This window comes from Pseudonaja textilis, chromosome 6 (genome assembly GCF_049901715.1).
Source record: "Pseudonaja textilis isolate UNSWEBS1 chromosome 6, rPseTex1.2, whole genome shotgun sequence".
NCBI classification, from domain to species: Eukaryota; Metazoa; Chordata; class Lepidosauria; order Squamata; family Elapidae; genus Pseudonaja; species Pseudonaja textilis.
This window is the reverse complement of record NC_141995.1, coordinates 4,245,059-4,266,222: the sequence shown is the minus strand read 5'-3', so window position 1 is coordinate 4,266,222 and position 21,164 is coordinate 4,245,059. Positions and strand designations below refer to the sequence as shown.

The following is a 21,164-nucleotide window of genomic DNA, read 5'->3' as shown; positions in this document are numbered from 1 at the left end:
TACCAAGGGGAGTTCCTCATTATGACATACCTTCCTCTCTTCAGTCAGAAGATGAAAACAAACAGGCCACAATGTATTTCCTCAGAGTAGAAGAACCAACAAAGGAGAATATTTGTTGCTGAGGTTTGAAGTATGGTATTTTTGGTGCTCTGGTTCCTTGTAGACGTTTCATGACCCAACTAGGTAACATCAGCAGCGGTAAGAGGGAGTGATGTTTGCAGAGTGCAGGACAGCTAGAGGAGGATGACTGTGGGGTCCTTGGATCTCTCTGAACTTGATTGTTTTCTTGCAAGACCTTTCATAACCTAACTATGTAACATCATCAGTGCTAGAAAGAGTGGGGTTTGCTCTGCAATTACATGCCCTGTCAAGTGTTGGTGGGAATGGTCTTGGATATTCTTTGGTTCGGCTGTTTACCGTTAGCTTGTTTGGCAGTTCTTTGATTGGGGTATTGTTTATTGTTTCTTTGATTGGAGTATTGATTATTGGTCTGTTGTTAATCATAGTCTTGATCTTTGGTCATCTGGGTGCCGATTGCTGGTGGGGAGATACCATTTGGTCTTTTGGTTCCTTTTTTTGGTTTGGAAGGAATGAATGTATTCTCCAAAGCACCTAAGGGCAAGTGGAGTGGAGTGGAGCAACTGGCCAGTTTTAAATTTCTGAGTGTTCCCCTAAAAGAGGTCCTGACCTGAGGGGCTCACATTGCAGCCCTGGTCAAAAGGGCCCAGCAGAGATTGTTCTACCTGAGACTTCCCAGGAAACAACAACTGCATGAAAAACTGCTGGTGACCTTCTACCGCTGCAGCATAGAGAGCATTTTAACATACTGCACCTCTGTGTGGTTTGCCAATTGCAAGGGGCAGATAGGACAGCGCTCCAGAGGGTTAATGTCTTTGCCCAGAGGATCATGGGTTGCCCTTTCCCTTCTTTGGAAGAGCTTTATAGCTCCTGCTGCCTTAAGAAAGTTCAAAACATCCTCAAAGATCCATCTCATCCTGGGCACCCCCCCTTTTTTTGAACTATTACCACCTGGCAGATGCTACAGAATAATAAAAACAAGGACAAATAGGCTGAAAAACAGCTTCTATCCCAGGGCAGTAGCTCTTTTGAATTCTGCTGTATAGTGCAGTGTTGGCGCCGGTGCATTGTGCGAAGGGTGAAGAATGCATGTTGGTGTTTATTTTCATGGTCATGATGTGCACTGAAGATGGTGTTTGATTTCGTTGTGTGAGGTGCAATGACAATAAACTAAACTAAAGAAGTAACAAATGGAAACTTATCAAGGAGAGATCCGATCTACAATGAAGGAGAAATTTCCTACCAGTCAGAACAATTACATGGTGGAAAGGCGGCTTCCCTCCATGAGTTCTAGGTGTTCCTTCACTGGAGGTCTTCAAGAAGAGACTGATACAGATTAACAGAGTTGGAAGGGACCTTGTAGGTTATCTAGTCCAACCCCCACCACCACTGCCTAAGCAGGAGGCCCCACACCATTTCTGACAGAGGGCAGTCCAGTCTCTTCTTGAAAGCCTCCAGTGATGAAGCTCCCACAACTTCTGAAGGCAACTTCTGTTCCATTAGTTGATGGTTCTCCCTGTCAGAAAGTTTCTCCTTGTTTCCAGGTTGAATCTCTCCTGGTTCAGTTTCCATCCATTATTCCTTGTCTGGCCTTCGAGTGCCTTGGAAAATAACTTGGCCCCTTCCTCTCTGTAGCAGCCCCTCAAATATTGGAAGATGCTCTCCTGTCTCCCCTGGTCCTTCTCTTAGCTAGTCTTCCTGTAACCATTCATTGAATGTTTTAGCCTCCAGTCCCCTAATCATCCTGGTTGCTCTTCTCTGCACTTTTTCTAGAGCCTCAACATCTTTTTTATAGTGTGGTGACCAAAATTGGATGCTGTACTCTAGCTGTGGCCTTACTAAGGCTTTATAGAGTAATATTAGTTACTCCCTTGATCTCGATTGTATCCCTCTGCTAATGCGACTTAGCATTGCATTGGCTTTTTGGGCTGCCGCCATACACTGGATAGTATAAGATGGTATAAAGTCTCCTGCTTTGAGCAGGGGGGGTGGACTAGAAGACCTTGAGGTCCCTTTCTATGAAAAGCGCCTCCCAGCCCCCATCTGAAATTAAGACAACCCAGCTGCGGGCCATGGGGCGCTTCCGGCCATGCCCTCCAGAGGGCGCCCGAGGCGGAGGCGGAGTCCCACTCAGCAGAGCCGGAAGGAGCGACCCTAACATGGCGGGGCTCAGAAATGGCGCCGCCACGTGGTGCCCTGATCCAAGATGGCCGCCGCGCCTTCGAGCGGGACGTGTGACGCGGGGAACGAAGCGGAGGGAGGGGGAGGGCTCGTCGGCCCAGAAGCCAGCCGCCCTCCCCTCCCCCTCTCGCTCGCCATGCCCCGCCGGTTGGAGCGGCTGGCCAACGTGGTGCTGCGGGTTCCCCCCGTGGTCCTCCTGGACCTGCTGTACCGGTGGGACGTGCGGGCCTTCGCCGACGCGGGGCGCCCCCTGGCGGACCAGCTTCAGCTGCGGGGAGCCCGCCTCTGGAGCCTCTACTACGCCGGTGAGGGGTGGAAAGGGCACCACCCGGAGAGCCCTCGGGGCGCCCCTTCGGCCGGGGGTGGGGGAGGGACTCCACCTCCCATGGGGCGCGGGAGGGGCCGGGGAGAGTTGCAAAGGGGGGGGACGGACGATGGAGGGAAACTCCAGAAGGAATGAAGGGGAAGCGCAACCCGCCAAAGGAGACGTGGGTGCAAAAGTGGGGGGGGGGGAGGAGGAGGCGGGACAGCCTGACTTCGCCTTGCACCCAGGACCGCGGGGGCTGGGCTGCCCCCCCCTTCCTATACAGACACGCACAGCTCGACCTGGGAAATGGGGCAGGGTCTCCCTCTTTTTCTGGCTGACATGCACATACACACACACACACACACACACACACACACACACACACACACCTTTTACCTGGAAATGGGGCAGGGTCTCCCTCTCCCCCCCAGTCCCCTCTACCTGGAAATGGGGCAGGACTTACACACACACACACACACACACACACACACACACACACACACACACACACACTCTACCTGGAAATGGGGCAGGACTTACACACACACACACACACACACAACCTGGAAATGGGGCAGGACATACGCACACATGCACACACACAGACACACACTCTACCTGGAAATGGGGCAGGGTCTCCCTCTCCACCCCACCCCCCCCAGTCCCCTCTACCTGGAAAAGGAAATGGGGCAGGACTTACACACACACACACACACACACACACTCTACCTGGAAATGGGGCAGGACATGCACACACACACACACACACACACACTACCTGGAAATGGGGCAGGACATACACACACACACAAACACACAGTCTACCTGGGCAGGACTTACACACACACATATACACACACACTACCTGGGAAATGGGGCAGGACTTACACACACACACATACACAAACGCACACACTCTGCCTGGAAATGGGGCAGGACATACACACACACACACACACACACACACACACCCTATACCTGGAAATGGGGCAGGACTTACACACACACACATACACACACACTCTACCTGGGCAGGACTTACACACACACATATACACACACCCTATACCTGGAAATGGGGCAGGACTTACACACACACACAAACACACCCTCTACCTGGGCAGCACTTACACACACACATATACACACCCTCTACCTGGGAAATGGGGCAGGGGTCTCCCTCCTTCCTTATGGGGCGAGGGGCTCTGGTGATCCAGGCGGGCTGTGGGGAGGTTCTGAACTTCTTCGAGGGGCTGGCAAACATTTTATTTCTTCCATTTATTTATTTGTTTGTCAAACACGTGCAAGGCGAGAAGTGTAAGTAGGAAGATACTACAAGGACGCAGGGAGCTCAGTGGGGACAGGGAGGGGGCGCTTATGCAGCCCCCCCCCCATTTGCAACATCCTTGCCAACCATGGAGGGAAAACCGGGGACGGGTCTGTGTGTGTGTGTGTGTGGAGGGGGCACTTCACGTCCACCCACATCCGGGCAACCGACCTTGGTCCTCGGTTTACAACAGTTTGTGTGACCGTTCAGAGTTAAAATGCCACTGAAAAGACTTGAGTTATGACCGTGGTTTTCCCCCCCGCCCCCTCTTACGACCGTTGCATGGTCCAGTGGTGTACATTCGGATGCTTGGCACCTGATTCACGTTTATGACGGCCGCAGTGTCCCCGCGGGGGTGGTGGTGGTGTGGGTGGTCCGTGATTTCCCCTTTCGTGACGGTGAAAAACGGACTCCCTTTAACATCCGTTTTGCTCACCGTAACAGCTGCAGGGGTTCGCTTAACGGCGGCAAGGCAGTCGGTAAAACGGGGCAAAGCTCGCTTAACAAGTGTCTCGCTTAGCAACGGAGATGTCTGGGCTCAATTGTGGCCGTAAGTTGAGGACTAGCTGGATTTTATTTGTGAAAACCTGCAACGCCCGCCCGCCCGCCTGGCTGCGGAAGCACCTGGGAGCCGTTTGCAAAGAGATCAAAGTCAGAGTTAAAACAAACTGTCTGAAATGCAACCTTCTCCCCTCTTGTCCGAGGTCACCTGCTGTGCCTGATGGTCTTGGTGCTCCCGCTCCTCTCCCTGGTGCAACTCTACCTTCACCTGCTGGCCGTCCTGCTCCTCTACCTGTCCCACCAGGTAGCCTGGTAAGACGGTGCTTCCCCCCCCCCCCCCTCCCCACCTCCCTGGGAAAGTCCATGGGGAGACTCCTGGCTTTGGAAGCCCACTGGGGATACCTTGTGCCAGGCACACTCACCTGAGCCTGGCCTACCTTGCAGGGCTGTTTTTATTTATATACTAGCTCGATACTCGTGCTTCGCTACAAAATGATGTGGTCGGGCTTAGTTTTGGGGGGAGGAAAATGAGGGGGGGGCGGAATTGTGCCTCTGCCTATTAGCATCCATCGGTATTCACCTGGCTAGCGTCCTGTCAGTGTGTCAGAGTTGAGGGCTGTTTGGTAACTGAAAGAGTATTTGCTGTGAGCCAAGGAGACAACAAGGAGCCTGGGCGTGGCTTAGCTCAACTGTTCTGTACTAAAGCTGCTGGGTGCTCTGAAACTAAAACTGAAACTCCTCTGCTTGTGTTTTGCCTTTGGAAGAGATTTCTTTTCAGGTGGGGAGGGGGAGTAGAACTCCTTAGCATCAGAGCATGTTAATAACAATAATAATATAGGAAATATTCTAAATGCTCTGATGGTCATTTCGAAAAATCCTTCCTTAGCAAGCACCTAGGAGCCAAGAGGAACCTAGGTGCCAAATTTCAAGTTTGCAGGCTTTACGGTTCTGGAGATTTTGTGATGATGTGTGAGGGGTATTTTGTTTTTATATATATAGATTAAATTTAATTAATTAATGAAAGATACAGGCTTTATAAAATGCATTCATTTATTAAATTATTGATGCAATTTTATTGATTTAAATGCACTGTTAGGTTTATTACATTTTTTCAATACGTTAATTTCTTACATATACGACATGCACATTTCTTTAGTAATTTGCATTTGTCTCTTATTCGTTACATTTGTTTATTACGTTTTATGACATTTATTTATGAACGTTTTACATTTGTCTCCAAACTTGGCGACTTTTTAAGATTTCTGGACTTCAGCTGCCTGGGGAATTCTGGGAGTTGAAGTCCACAAATCTTAAAAGTTGCCCTGTTTGGCGAGCACCTCCCCACCGCACCCCCATCTAGGTGGCTAACTGGGGAATTCTGGGAGTTGAAGTCCACAAATCTTAAAAGTTGCCCTGTTTGGAGAGCACCTCCCCACCGAACCCCCATCTAGGTGGCTAACTGGGGAATTCTGGGAGTTGAAGTCCACAAATCTTAAAAGTTGCCCTGTTTGGAGAGCACCTCCCCACCGCACCCCCATCTAGGTGGCTAACTGGGGAATTCTGGGAGTTGAAGTCCACAAATCTTAAAAGTTGCCCAAGGTCGAGAAATGGGGAGTAGGGGGGTGCTGTACAGACAATTGAGCAGGCAGCATTGCGCTTATGCCTCCTTGGTGCCCCCCTCTTGCTTTTCCAGGGACTACATAGACCATGAGGTGGAGCATGGATTCCAGGGCGCCATCTATGAGGACCCAGTGGCCTTTGGGCACTTTGCCACTGCAGTGACTGGTGAGGAATGGAGGTGGGAGATGGTTTGTTGGTTGAGGGACGGAAGGGTGATCTCCTGGTGGTCTCCCTTGGTTGGGGTGTTGTTGCAGGGGCTGAAGGTGAGGGGGTGGGTTGCCAAGGCAGAGCATGGCTTTAGTTGTAGAGTATTTGGGGAAAAGAGAGGGAGAGGAGGGAGGGAGGGAGGAGAGAAAGAGGGGAGGGGAGGAGGAGGAGGAAGGGAGGAGGAGAAAGAAAGAAAGAAAGAAAGAAAGAAAGAAAGAAAGAAAGAAAGAAAGAAAGAAAGAAAGAAAGAAAGAAAGAAAGAAAGAAAGAAAAGAGGCAAAGGGAGAGAGGGAAGCAAGAAAGGAAGAAGGGAGGAGACAAAGGGAGAGAGGGAAGGAGATGAGGAGGGAACGAAGAAAAGAAAGGAAGAAGATGGAGGGAGGGAAGAAGGAAGGAAGGAGACAAAGAGGGAAGGAGAAGGAAGGAAGGAAAGAGGAAAGAAGGAGACGGGGGAAGAGAAGGGAAAGAGGAAGGAAAGAAGAAATGAAAAGAAGAGAGGAAGGAGATGGAGAGAGGCAGAAAGGAGAGAGAAAAATAGAAAAGAGACGGGGGAAGGAAAGAAAGGAAGGAGACAAAGAGAGGGAAGGAGAAGGAAGGAAGGAAAGAGGGAAGGAGAAAGGAAAGAGGAAATGAAAAGAAGAGAGGAAGGAGATGGAGAGAGGAAGAAAGGAGAGAGAAAAATAGAAAAGACGGGGAAAGAAGGAAAGGAAGGAGACAGATGGAAGGAGGGATGAAGGAAGGCAGGAAAGAGAGAGAGGGAAGAAAAAGAAAGAAGTAAGGAGAATATACAGCGATGGAATGGATAGAGGACTAAGGGAAGGAAGGAAGGAAGGAAGGATGGAAGAAAGAAGAGAAAGGGGAAGGGGAGAAGGTATGAGTCAGTCTTGTTCTGCCTGGCCTATTGGCGGCCATTTTCTTGGCAAGGCCTTTCGAAAGAGGGTCCGATTTGCCATTGCCGCCTCCTGAGGGCCAAAAGAGAACGACACTACACACACACACGCTCACTCAGTCTGCGTCCTTCCCAGGGCAGGTTGCGGTCATCGCCCTCTGCGCTCTGCTGCTGAAGACCCGGCAGGTGGGGCTGCTCTGCGCCCCGCTCCTCCCGCTGGCCGCCCGGCTGTGCTGCCTCCCGGCCCAGGCTCTGCCCACCGTCAGCTCCTGCGGGGCGGTCGTGGCGGCCCTGCAGCTCCTCTATGGGGCAGCCTCCTACCTCCTGGGGCTTCTCCGCACGGCTGCGGCCGGCTGCCAAGAGATCTTCCAGGTAAGGAGGTGGGGGGATTCCTGCAGGTGGGGGGGGGCTCGGCCTGCCCTTCGCTTCCTTTCCCTGTCAAGCCCTCCTCCTCCTCCTCCTCCTGCTGGCAACTAACCCCACTCCCTTTTTTAGCACTGATGACGTTCCCTAGTTGGGTCATGAAAGGTCTGCAAGAAAACCACCAAGCTCAGAGAGCACCAAGGACCCCACATTCCTCCTCCTCCTCCTCCTCCTCCTCCTTCCTCCTCCTCCTCCTCCTCCTCCTCCTCCTCTCCTCTTCTAAAGTCCCACTCCCTTCTAGCACTGATGATGTTCCCTAGTTGGGCCATGAGAGGTCTGCAAGAAGACCACCAAGCTCTAGAGAGCACCAAGGACCCCACATTCCTCCTCCTCCTCTTCCAAAGTCCCACTCCCTTCTAGCACTGATGATGTTACCTCGTCAGGTCTTGAAACGTCTACAAGCTCTGAGAGCACCCAAGACCTCCATATTTCCTCCTCTTCCTCCCCACCCCCAGAGCCCCCGCTGTTCCTCCCAGGGTGGTTTTTCCAGGGCAGCCCTGGGGCAAAGAGGGCTTGACAGCTGGGTGAGGAAGCCCCCCAGGAGGGCAGCCCACGGGGCAGTTATGGAGGCCGACCGCCAACCCTGCGGGGTCGGGGAGAGGCCGTCCCCTGCACCGTTCACCCCTCCTCCTCCATCCGAGCTTCCCTTCCGTCGCCTCCTCACCTCCCTCCCCGAAAGACCTTCCTCAGCTGCCCGCATCGGAGGGTCGTTGTGCTCGCCTCTTCCTCCCCCTTAGCAATCCCCCCCTTGGATGCTGGCGGGGTGTTCCCAAGCCCCCCCACCCAACACGGTCTTCCTTTGCAGGAGCCCGAGGCGCATCGCCTGGTGAGGCTGGCCGGGTCCCTCTGGAGGCGTCTGGCTGTGCCGCTGGTCTTCTCCGCCTTCTGGTTGTCCCTGTTTGCCCTGCAGATCCTCACCCTGGGCGCCTCCTCCTCTTCCTCTTCCTCCTCCGGCCACTTTTTAGCCCAGCAGGGCTGGATCTTCCTCTTCCTCAGCAGGTAGGAGCTGCGCCTGGGGGCAGGTGGCGGTGAGGTTGATGCGGCGGGGGGACGGGACCTGCTGCCCGAAAGAGGCAGGAGCAGCCCCGGCGCAGCCGGTCCAGCTTGTCCCTCTCTTGGGCTTTCCCAGCGTAGCCAAATGCTGCAGCACCCCCTACTCGCTGGTCGGACTCACCTGCACCGTCTCCTACCTGGCCCTGGGGATGCTCCAGCTGGCCAGGCTCTACTTAACCGGCTACGGGGCCTTCCAGGATGGCAGCGTCACCCACAGGTGAGAGCCTCGCCCCCTCTTCTTTTGCTTTCTCTCTCCCTTTCTCCCTCTCTTCCTTTCTTTCCTTCTCACTTCCCCTGTCTCTCCCTTTCTCTCCTCTCCTTCTCTCTCCCTCTTTCCCCTCTCTTCCTATATCTCCCTCTCTCCTTCTCTCTCCCTCTTTCCCCTCTCTTCCTATATCTCCCTCCCCCTCTCTTCTTTCTCTCCCTCTCTCCTTCTCCCTCTCTTTCTCTCCCTCCTTCTCACTTCCCCTGTCTCTCCCTTTCTCTCCTCTCCTTCTCTCTCCCTCTTTCCCCTCTCTTCCTTTATCTCCCTCCCCCTCTCTCCACTCTCTCTCTCCTCTTCCTATCATTCTCTCTCCCCCTCTCCCCCTTCCTTTCTCTCTCACTCGTTCCTCTCTCCCCTTCCCTCTGTCTCCCTTCCTGTATCTCCCTGTTTTTCCCTCCTCGCCCTCTCCTTCTCTCTCCCTTCTTTTTCGTCTCTCCTCTCTCTCTTCCCCTTTCTCTCCTTCTCTCTTCCTCCCTCCCCCGCCCGCTCTCCCTCCCTCTCTCTTCCTCTCCCCCCCTCTCTCTCTCCACCCTCTGGAAGAGAACTCCCTATAGCCCCATAAACAGGTGGCAGCCCCAAGGGCTGGGATGGAGGGTGGGCTACAATATCTCCCCACCTTCTGCGGACCCCCGGTACTTTCCGTCCCCTCGGCCCTCCCCTTTGGTTCAAGATTTTGACCCCCAGCTAAGCCCATTCTTCGATCCCTCGGTCAAAACCCGCCATCAGCAGACAGTCCTCGACTGATGACCAAAGTAGTCTTCGACTTGACAACAGTCCATTTAGGGACTGCTGCGAAAGTTAACGACGGCACTGACAAAAGTGACTTACGACCACTTTTCACGCTTCTGACCGTTGCAGCATTCCCCCGTGATCGAAATCCAGGCGCTTGGCTCACGTGACTCGTCTTTACGACAACCGCAGTGTCCCGCAGTCATTAAGTGTTGCGGTTGGCTGGCAGCAGGTGCGGACAGCTGAGGTCTCGGAGAGTGTGGAGTCGGATGAGGGGCCTGTGTGTGATGCAGGAATGGGGCCAGGATCCTCAGGGTGTGGAGTGCTGCCTTCAGAGCTTGTGGAGGCTGGCAGCAGTGAGGAAGAGGCCCCCGAGGAGCCTGTGCCCAGTGTGCGTATGTGCAGGGCTGCTCAAAGGAAAGAGCAGCTGTAGCAGCAAGGGTAACTCGGGAGTAAGGCTGCAAGGTAATGGCCCCTCCTTTAAGAGAAAAAAGTCAGTGGAGAAACCGGAGTTCTTTGCAGGAAGCAAAGACGTTTTTGCACTCAAGCCTTGTGGACGTTCGGACTATCTTGGTTGGTGTTTGGAGAGTCTTTGTGTTTGGAATATTTCTTGGTAACTTTATCTCGTGTTCTTGGCAACCTTGCACCACCTCAGCAAGGCTCGTTCTTATCAGAGACGATTAGTCTGAAACAGCCTTTTCACCGGGAAGGGACGGAATTTGTAAAGGATCATTAAAAGGTTTTGCTGTTACCTCTGTTTGGTGTTGATTTCCTTGGAACAAGGTTTGGGTCAGAACCTTAAGCGAATCTGCCTGAGAAGGTCACAAAAGAGATCGCAGAACCCCACAGGACCATTTTCATAACTAGACACTCTGGTTGCTAAAATGCCTGGATTTGGGAAAGCTGCAACAGTCGTTAAGTGTGAACAAGATGGCTGCAAGTCCCTTTTTTTTCCCCCAACACTGTTGCAACTTTGAATAGCCGCTAATTGAACAGTCATAAGTCTGGGTTCAAAAATGTCTTCCCTCCCCCCCGCAGAGAATTGCTTTTCAAAAGAGGCAGCTTTCCCTTCTCATCCCAAGACCGTTGTGACGGTCACTAAACGAATGACCCTAACTGGAGGACTACCAGGTTTTACCCTGCATCCCGAAACCCACCTGCCAGGGGGTCTCCCAAAATACTTGGCCCACCTCTCCATCCCTTCCGCCCACCCACCCACTCAACCATCCCTTACAGGGGCGTGACGGAAGGGGTGACGCTGTTGTTGCTGGCCATCCAGACGGGCCTCCTGGACCTTCAGCTCCTCCAGAGGACTTACCTGCTCACCGTCATCTTCTTCATCGTGGCCACCTCCACTCTCCAATCGGTGACGGAAATAGCTGAGCCGGTCGTTTTGGGTCTGGGGGCGTCGCAGAACAGGTGAGGAGGGGGAGGGGTTTTCCCATCTTGGGGATCCACGCAGCTGTGGAAGAGGGCAACGTGAAGACCCACAATCGTCCTCTTTTAACGACCCCATAATCCCTTGTGGGGTGAAGTCTGGGCAACTGAGTGGAGCCGAGTGTTTTAATGGCCAGATACCTTTCCTGTTGCCAGTGTGGAGTTTTGTCCAGCAGATACATTTTCAGTGTGCCCAGATCCTAGCCTCTGTCTAGGATCGAACTCACAGCTTCTTGATTGTGATTTGAGAGCTCCCCTCTCAGGCCACTCCACGTAAAGGCCGCAATGGAGCCCAACAGTGACGTCGTTAAGCCAAAGACATTTGTTAAGTCAACTTGGCCTCATTTTGCCACTGTTGTTAAGCAAATCACTGCGGTTGTTAAGACAGTCACCCAGTTGTTAAGTGAACCTGGCTTTCCCCATGGATTTTGCTCGCCGGAAGGTCGCAAAAGGGGATCACATGATAGTGTTACATTGCAGCCATCATAAACACGAGTGAGTTGCCGAGAGTCTGAATTTTGATCACGTTAGGGAGGCTGCAATGGTCATAAGTGTGAAAAACAATCAAAAATCACTTTTTTTTTTCTCCAGTGCCATTGTAACTCTGAACAGTCACTAAATGAACTGTTATAAGGCAAGGACTGCCTGGATCTATCTACAGGCGGTTCTCGGTTTACGGCCAGACATTTAGTGACCATTCAGAATTAACAACCAAAAGGTAAGTTCTTGTTGTGGTTCACTGGCAGCCGGTGTAGCCAGCAGCGGAATCAGTCAGTGGGGAAGAATGGGGACCAGTCAGGGAGTTTGGGGGGGACTTGGACGAGGGCCCTGCATCCGATGCAGAGATGGAGCCAGGACCATCTGGGAGTGGAGTGCTGACTCCGGAGCCTCCAGAGTCTGGCAGCAGCGAAGAAGAGGAACCAGGGGAGCCTGTTCCCAGTGCGCGTAGGCGCAGAGCTGCCAGAAGGCGAGAGCAGCTGAGACAAAAGGAGCAACTTGAGAGTTAAGGCTGGGAGGTGATGGACCCTCTCCTAAGGGATGAAAGTCAGGCCAAGATGACGAACTCTTTGCTGGAAGCAAAGTAGTTTGATCAGTTCTGAGTCATCCTTGAAACTCCTTTGTACTTCGGTTGGTTTTTTTTTATACTTCAGTTGGTTTCTTTTCTAGTTCATTTGATACTTCTGTTTTTGGCAGCATTCCACAGCACTGTCAGGTATAGAATAGAATAGAATAGAATAGAGAATAGAATAGAGAATGGAATGGAATGGAATGGAATGGAATGGAATAGAATAGAATAGAATAGAATAGAATAGAATAGAATAGAATAGAATAGAATAGAATAGAATAGAATAGAGAATTCTTAATTGGTGTCCAAGTGTGATTGGACACACAAGGAATTTGTCTTGGTGCAGATGCTCTCAGTGCACATAAAAGAAAAAATTCATTCGTCAAGAGTCAAGAATCATAAGGTACATCACTTAATGATAGTCTTAGGGTACAATAAGCAATCAAATCATACTAGGAAACAGTCAGTATAAATCGTAAGGATACAAGTGACAAAGTTACAGTCATACAGTCACAAGTGGGAGGGGATGGGTGATAAGGAGTGGTGAGAAGATTAATAGTAATAGTAGTGCAGACTTTGTAAATAGTTGGACACTATTGAGGGAATTATTTGTTTAGCAGAGTGATGACATTTGGGAAAAAACATGTCCTTGTGTCTAGTTGTTCTGGTGTGCAGGGCTTCTATAGTGTCGTTTTGAGGATAGCAGTTGAAACAATTTATGTCTGGGATGTGAGGGGTGTGTAAATAGTTTCACAACCCTCTTTTTGACTCATGCAGTATACAGGTCCTCCATGTAAGGAAGGTTGGTAGCTATTGTTTTTTCTGCAGTCCTAATTCCTCTCTGGAGTCTGTGTCTGTCTTGTTGGGTTGCAGAACCAACCCAGACAGTTATAGAGGTGCAGATGACAGACTCAATCATTCCTCTGTAGAACCGGATCAGCAGCTCCTTGGGCAGTTTGAGCTTTCTGAGTTGGCGCAGGAAGAACATTCTTTGTTGTGCTTTTTTGATGACATTTTTGACGTTGGGTGTCCATTTTAGGTCTTGTGATATGATAGAACCTAGAAATTTGAAGGTCTCTACTGTTGATACTGTGTTGTCTAGCATTTTAAGAGGTGGTGGTATGGGAGGGTTTCTCCTAAAGTCTACCACCATTTCTATGGTTTTGAGTGTGTTCAGTTCCAGATTGTTCTGATTACACCATGAGGCAAGTTGTACAACCTCCCATCTGTATGCGGATTTGTCATTGTCTCGAATGAGACCAATCACTGTTGTATCATCTGCAAACTTCAGTATTTTAACAGGTGGATCATTTGAGATGCAGTCATTGGTATATCGGGAGAAGAGAAGTGGAGAAAGCACACAGCCTTGGTGTGTGTGTGTGTGCTAATTGTACAGGTATCAGATGTTTAGTGACCAAAGTTACAACGGCCCTGAGAAAGGGGACTTAACAACCGTTTTTCACACTTAACTACCGTTGTAGCCTCAGCATCAAAATTCTGGTTGTTTAGCAACTGACTCACATTTACAACCATCGCAGCATCCGGGGGGGGGGGCATGATCCCCTTTTGCGACCTCCTGACTAGCAAAGTCAAGGGGGAGGGAAGTCAGATTCGCTTAACGACCGCGTTCCTAGCTTCCCAACTGTGGGGATTCGTCTGACAACGGTGGCAAGCGAGGTCGTGTGATGGGGCAAATCTCACTCCGCCACTGTCTCACTTGAAGCAACGGAAACGTCGGTGGCGGTCAGAAGCCGAGAACTACCTCCCTGGACGCCACCTTAACCCCTCTGGCCCTGAGAGATGGGGTGTAGGGTTCCCAAGCTGGGTTGGGGGGGCTCCTCCTCCTGCATTGGCCAATCCAAAGCACCCCCCCACCCTCCTTTTCACCCCCACCCCTTTCTTGCAGGAATTTCTGGAAGCACTTCCGTGGGGTGACCCTGTGCCTTTTTCTCCTGGTGGTCCCGGGCTTCATGGCCTACAAGATTGCCCACTTCTTCCAGCCAGACTTCTGGCTGGTGATCCTCATCTCCAGCTGCATGTTGACTTCCCTGCAGGTATGGCTCGGCGTTCCCAAATCAGAAGGGAGCTGGGAGGGGGACCTCGGAGGTCATTTAGTCCAGTGGTCGCCAACCGGTGGGCCGGGGACCACTGGTGGTCTGCGAGAAAATTGTGGTGGTCCGCAGAGAAATGTCCCGTTCCCCCCCGAAGCAATTAATCCAGGCTGCGCGGGAACACAGGGTTGCACAGCCCACATGGCCCGCAAGGCTTGCGTCGCTTGCATTGCGAACAACACGAGGTAGGGAGGGGAGGGGGAAAGGGCAGAGGTGGGGAAACTTGCCCCACTCGCCCCGCTTGCCTGGCCTGGCCTGGCCACTTCCGCTTCTTTCTTCTTCTGCTTTTGGCTGCACGCAAGGAAAGCAGCCAAAGTCTCTCTTTCTCTCCCGAAACTCCGCCAGAAACGAGTCTTTGCGACTCTGCAAGGCCTCCAGCTCCAAGAGGCTGCGCTGGCAAAGACTCGTTTCTGGCGGAGTTTGGGGGAGAGAAAGAAAGACTTCTGCGGCTTCTGCTGTTTTCCTTGCATGAAGCCAAAAGTCTCTCTCTCTCTCTCTCTCTCTCTCTCTCTCTCCCACCCCCCCCGAGAACGGAGCTGGAGATGGGATCCTGCGATCCCAAGTAAAAGAACAATCGATCGGTCGGAAAACGGGGTGGGGGATTTTCCCAGGGTCTCTGGTCCGCGGGATTTAAAGTGATGAGTTTGGGGGTCCCCGAGGTCCCAAAGGTTAGTGACCCCTCTTCGAGTCCAGTGGTCACCAACCGGTAGGCTGGGAACCACTGGTGGTCCGTGAGAAAATTTTGGTGATCCGCAGAGGAATGTCCCTGCCCGCCAAAGGGGGCAGCCCAGTCTCTCCTCGAAAGCCTCCAGGGATGAAGCCCCCCACCATTTCTGAATAACGGAATCGGAAGGGACCTTGGAGGTTCATCTAGTCCAACCCTCCCACCCACCGCCCAAGCCGGGGGGACCCCACACCGTTTCTTGACAGAGGGCAGCCCTTTTTCTCCTTGAAAGCTTCCAGGGATGACGCTCCCGCAACAACCCATCAGGCCCAGCCAGGTCTTCGAGCTCCCCCAAGTCGTCGGGGTGGGAGCCGACCTCAACTTCCCTGCCCCTCCCCTCACCCCCCCCATAGGTGACGGGGACCCTCTTCGTCTACGGCCTCTTCATGGCCGAACTCCTCCAGAAGACCCCCGTGGAGAAGATGGACGAGATCCTTTACTGTGTCCAGGCCGTCAGCCGGGTGCTGGAGTTCCTGGTGGCTCTGTGCGTGGTGACCTATGGCGCCTGGGGGTCCATCGTGGGGGAGTGGACGTGGCTGGGGGCCTCGGTCATCGTCATCCACTGCTACTTCAACGTCTGGCGGAGGGCCCGATCCGGCTGGCAGAGCTTCTCCCTCCGCTGGGAGGCGGCCAAGAAGATCGGCTCGCTACCCGGGGCCACCCGCGGGCAGCTGGAGGAGCACAACGACGTGTGTGCCATCTGCTTCCAGGTGAGTCCTTCCCCTCCCCTCACCCTGAGGTGTGGCTGGTTGCCTCCCACCCTCCCCCATAGGGGCAAGGATGGGCTTTGTAGTGCAATGCATCTGAAGGACAAATAGCTTGAGGATGTTTTTCAACTCTGGGCAATGGGTCCTTTTTTTTTTTTTTCAAGAGACCGCTGGATTTTTCCGGTTTTTTCTCTGAAGACGTTTCGCTTCTCATCCCAAGGAGCTTCTTCAGCTCTGACTGGATGGTGGGGAATGGAAGGATTGATACTCCTTGCAGACAGCTGGTCGTTTGCATCCTTTTAGAGAGACGCTGAGGCCACTTGGAGGTTTGTCTGTGTGTCCTCAGTTGTCCCAAAGGTGCTTTTTAAAGAGGCCACTGGACTTTGTTTTCTCTGAAGATGTTTCGCTTCTCATCCCAAGGAGCTTCTTCAGCTCTGACTGGATGGTGGGGAATGGAAGGATTTGTGCTCCTTGCAGACAGCTGGTCGTTTGCATCCTTTTAGAGAGACGCTGAGGCCACTTGGAGGTTTGTCTGTGTGTCCTCAGTTGTCCCAAAGGTGCTTTTTAAAGAGGCCACTGGACTTTGTTTTCTCTGAAGATGTTTCGCTTCTCATCCCAAGGAGTTTCTTCAGTTCTGACCGGATGGTGGGGAATGGAAGGATTGATACTCCTTGCAGACAGCTGGTCGTTTGCATCCTTTTAGAGAGACGCTGAGGCCACTTGGAGGTTTGTCTGTGTCCTCCGGGTCACCTGAGTGGTGCAAATGGGTGTGGAGCCTCCTTGGAACTGCTGAAAGGACGGTGTCGTTAAAAAGGTTCCACACCCATTTGCACCACTTAGGTGACCCTGATGAGATAGACAAACCTCCAGGTGGCCTCAACGTCCCTCTAAAAGGATGCAAAGGACCAGCGGTCTCAACGGCTGTCAGTTGAAACTGTTAGCAGCTGCTCTACATCCTCTTTTCTCCTGCGTACAACAACGTCCTTTCAGCAGTTCCAAGAAGGCTCCACACCCATTTGCACCACTCAGGTGACCCCCACCCCCCAAGGACACAGATAAACCTCCAAGTGGCCTCAACGGCTCCCTAAAAAGGATGCAAACGACCAGCTGTCTGCAAGGAGTAGAAATCCTTCCATTCCCCGCCATTCATTCAGAGCTGAAGAAGCTTCTTGGGATGAGAAGTGAAACCTCTTCAAAGAAAAAAACAGGAAAGTCCAGTGCCCGCTTGAGGGGGGGGGAAAAGCACTTTTGGCACAACCTGGATGACTAAAAATACTCGTTCGTTCATCTTCCACGGATTCTGCAGTCTCTTCAATTGACATTGACTCACACAAATACAAATAACTTTCTTTCATACTTACGACCGTTGCAGCTTCCCCACAGTCACGTGATCTAAATTCAGACGCTCGGCAACCGACTCATACTTACAACGGGCACAGCGTCCCTCTGTGTGTGTGTGTGTGTGTGTGTGTGTGTGTGTGTGTGATGCCGATCCCCTTTTGGCAACCTTCTGCCAAACCAAGTCAACGGGAAAAGCCAGATTCACTTAACAAACCGTGTGACTAACTTAACCGCCGCAGTGATTCGTTAAACGACGGTGGCCAGAAAGGTCGTAAAATGGGGCACAACTCAGTCAAGGGGTGAAGCCAGATTTCGCTTAACAATGGTTTCACTCGTTTAAACGATGGCCGGGATTCAATGAAACGGCTCTGGCAAGGAAGGATCCTAAAATGGGACGGAACTGACTTAAGGACCGTCTCGCTTAGCGACAGAAATGTTGGGCTCAATTGTGGTCATAACATGAGGACTATCTGTATCCCCTCAAGTTCACCATAGCAAGATCTTTATTCCAAATGAAATATTTGTATTTATATCCGGGTTTTTTTTTTCCTTAGCCATATAAATTTGGCTATTCTTTATTCGAATCGTCCAAAACATAAAATAAAAACTCCCAATTTTACCATCACCGTTTGAAATAGATATAAAAGTTTGGGTAGTATGCTCATTTTTATAGCTGCTATCCATCCCAATAGCGAGAGCGGTATTTTGGCCCAGTTATCCAGGTCTTTTCGTATTTGCAATATTATCTTAGCGTAATTCTCTTCCTTTATGGAAGAACATTTCGCTGTGAGCCAAACTCCTAAATACTTTACTTGGTTTTTTTTTTTGCTATCTCCATCCCTAGTTCATGTTCTAATTCTTCATTTTGAGTCTTGGTAAGATTTTTTTTTTAAGTTATTATTTGTGTCTTTTCCTTATTAATTTTTAAGTCCCGCTACCAATTGTGGTCGCAACACAAGGACTACCTTTATCCCCTCAAGTTCACCATAGATGAATTATTTGTCATTCTTGGATGTGGCCGACATCCAACCTTGCCAAGCTTCGATCCACTTCTCCTCCTCACCTCCCTTTTCCTCTCTCTCTCTCTCTCTCTCTCTCTCTCTCTCTCTTTTTTTTCCACCAGGAAATGACCCTCGCCGTGATCATGCCCTGCGGCCACTTCTTCCACAAAGGCTGCCTTCGCAAGTGGTTCTACGTGCAGGACACCTGTCCTCTCTGCCACCAGCCGGTTCAAGTCCCCGCTGCCCAGAAAGTCCAGCGAGGCGACCCTGGACCAGAAGGGACACCCCAGCCGGAGCGTGGAGAGCCCGTCAGCCACCAGAACACAGCGGAGTCCCACGATGACAAGCCGCCGGACTCTGGGATGTCCACTTGCCCAGAACAGCCGGGCCTTTTGCCAGCGGGGTCCGCTGGGGAAAACCCCCATTGGGGTCATCCCCATCCAGGAGGGACCTCCCTCCCGGGAGAAGAAAATGACCAGCGGCCTGCGCCGGAAAAACTCGAGGCCCGGTCTGTAGCGCAGCAGCCTTCCCAAAGTGACCTGAGATCACCCAACATGCCAACAGACCCTGGTCCCCCTTGGCCCTCGGCTCCTCAGGGTGCCAAGGGGCATCAGGAAAGGCCCGTGCCAACTGCCAGCCACCCTGCAGCCCCGGGCAGCGATGCCCAGGCGGTGGGGGGCGAGATTTGGGAGAAACTGGACACTCTCTGTGAGCCACTGGACAGTCTCAGCCACAGCCTCCCCGCGTCGCTTCCTGACCCTCGGCCGACATTCGCGGGCATTTCTCCCGAGAAACCCTGCGTCCCGTAACCTCCCTTCCTCCTTCCCTTACCTTGTCAGTTGCCTTTTTTTTATTATTTTTTGCCCGTCTCGCTCATTTTTCGAACCATACAAAGGTGGTTTTGCTCCGTTCATCTTTTTTTTTTAAGGCTCAGGAAATCCATTCTCCAAACACGGCAGGCTGACTTAAGCTTGGTAGCTCAGCCCTGCAGCTTCCTCATTGGGTTTTTTTGGGGGGTGGCGGGGGGTAGGAGGCAGAGGATGGCATGTTGGCAAGGCAAGGAAGTCACCAGCAAAATCCTCCTAGCCCATTGAGGTCAAAAAGCACAAGAGAGGTGTGAATTCCTCTTTTTTTTATCGTCTTCTGCCCATTGTGTGTTGTGGTAGAGTTGTGTTGCGGAAGATCCGTCCCAGGCTGGGGTTTGTTGCTCTTTGGATGAATAAAGCGGGGATTCGCAATACTGTACGGGCAACTTTTTAAGACCTGTGGACTTCAATTCCCAGAATTCCCCAGCCAGCCATGCTGGCTGGGGAATTCTGGGAGTTGAAGTCCACACGTCCTCAAGTGCCCCCCCCCAAAAATAATTGGTACCCGTGAAATTCCGGACAGGTGTGGACTTCCAGGTGTGCAACCAGGAAAAAAACCCACAACTGGGCATAGGGCAGATTCTGTAAAATAATAATAATAATAATGGGGTCATTAATCCCGAAGTGGGAGAGGGAAATACCTCGATCACACACACACACACACCCCAAAACCAGCTTTAGAGAATTCTCAAATCCTGCAGAATCGACGAATAAAATCTCGACGGGCCAAAATGGGCTTAAACTTTACCAAAGAGACTTGAATCCCACAGGTGGACTTTTTTTTTAATAAGGGTGAAGGGAGAAGAAAGCGGGTTTGTCAAAAGGACGGGCAGGTTTTGTTACGAGTGGATTCTTTGGACCCTCTTAAAATATCTCCGTTGTGACCCAAGGCGATGCTCGGTTGTGTTCCTTGCTCCCTGGTGTGCGTTGCGTGTTTGCGAAGCTAAGGTCGGTTGCTGAACTTGCCTGCGGCTCCCAACACTTGAGGTGTTTTGTTTTGCTTTTTTTATTAAAGAAAGAGACAGGATAAGCTGTTCGTCTGGAACGGTTTAGGTCTGCCGCTTGAGCAGCGGGTTGGACTAGATGGCCTCCACGGTCCCTTCCAACTCTGGTTATTCCACTCCCAAAACCTGGCTCCAAAGGACAATCTGCACTCCTCTGGAGGAGCTGCTTTCTCAAAGCCAGGTGCGTTTCCTGTTTTCTTCGCAACTCAGCCGGGTTTCCGGTTGCCACCACACAACCGAGTTGTGTAACCCGGTGCACAACTGGGCCTGGGAAGGGATGAACAAGCATTCTTCCCAGGGTTGAGTAGCCTGCCTGTTAATCTCGGAAGCCAGCATGCCTGGCTGGGGAAGTTTAAGTGGGTTGTGTAGCCTTGGAGGATAGCGGACTTCACCTATATATATACAGATGGCGCACATGACACACTATATGAATACAGCAAAGCCCGCTCCCTTCTAATACTGATGATGTATCCTAGACGGGTAAGGAAATGTCTGCAACAAAAGAACCAAGCTCAGAGAGCACCAAGGACCCCCACACAGATTTCCTCCTCACAAAACTATTCTAGCACTGATGGTGTAACCAGATTGGGTAAGGAAACATCTGCAAGAAAACAGCAAGCTCAGAGCAATATCCCGTAGTCGTCCGTCCTTCCTCCTTCACCATCACTTCCTCCCCCTCTTTCTTCTTCTCTTCCTCCTGCCCCTTTCATCTTCCTCCTTCAACTCCACTGTCTTCTAGCCCTGATGATGTTACCTAGTTGGGTAATGAGACGTCTGCAAGAAAACCAAGCGCAGAGAGCGCCAAGGACCCCGCACAGTCCTCCTGAAGCCCCACTCCATTCTTGCACTGATGATGTTACCTAGTTGGGGTCATGAAACGTCCTCAAGAAAACAGCCAGCCTCAAAAGAGCACCAAGAACCTCGCGGTCTTCCTCCATTCCTCAAACCCCACTCCCTTCTGGCACTGATGAGGTTACCTAGTTGGGTCATGAAACGTCCACGAGGAAACAACCAAGCTCAGAGAGCGCCAAGGACTGCAGGATAGAATCCTTTTGTGAGTCTTGGTGCTTTGAGCTTGTTTCCTTGCGGACGTTTCATTCCCCAGCTAGGTAATCTCATCAGCGCTTCCGTTGGGTCTCTTCCATTGGTCTATTAAACTTCTCTAAGTTTTTAATTTTTTTTTTTTTTTTTAAAAGGCTGCACGTTGAATGGTTTTGGAATTAATACAAGGGCTGGGTTTTATCCCTCGCCCTCCCTTACAAAACAACGGACCGGGCTTTGGAGATTTTGAAATTCAATGCTTTGGAAGCTGGTTTCAGGCCAGACG

At 51.6% G+C, this 21,164-nt stretch overlaps 1 protein-coding gene across 2 annotated transcripts; it reads left to right on the top strand.

Annotated features, from left to right (window-relative positions):
- The first annotated feature begins 2,239 nt into the window (after positions 1-2,239).
- LOC113450826 (RING finger protein 145-like) lies at positions 2,240-19,722 on the top strand. 2 transcript variants are annotated; one of them, XM_087935689.1, is made up of 10 exons: positions 2,240-2,564; positions 4,598-4,706; positions 6,088-6,179; positions 7,247-7,482; positions 8,339-8,532; positions 8,663-8,803; positions 10,817-10,999; positions 13,990-14,137; positions 15,272-15,628; positions 18,090-19,722. In XM_087935689.1, the coding sequence occupies exons 1-10, from the start codon at positions 2,285-2,287 to the stop codon at positions 18,774-18,776; spliced, it is 2,427 nt and encodes an 808-aa protein (XP_087791815.1). In that variant the 5' UTR covers positions 2,240-2,284; the 3' UTR covers positions 18,777-19,722. The 2 variants fall into 2 exon arrangements, with proteins under 2 accessions (XP_087791815.1, XP_087791816.1); XM_087935690.1 differs by lacking the exon at positions 8,663-8,803 and having other exon boundaries at positions 2,323-2,564.
- Positions 19,723-21,164: the final 1,442 nt, after the last annotated feature.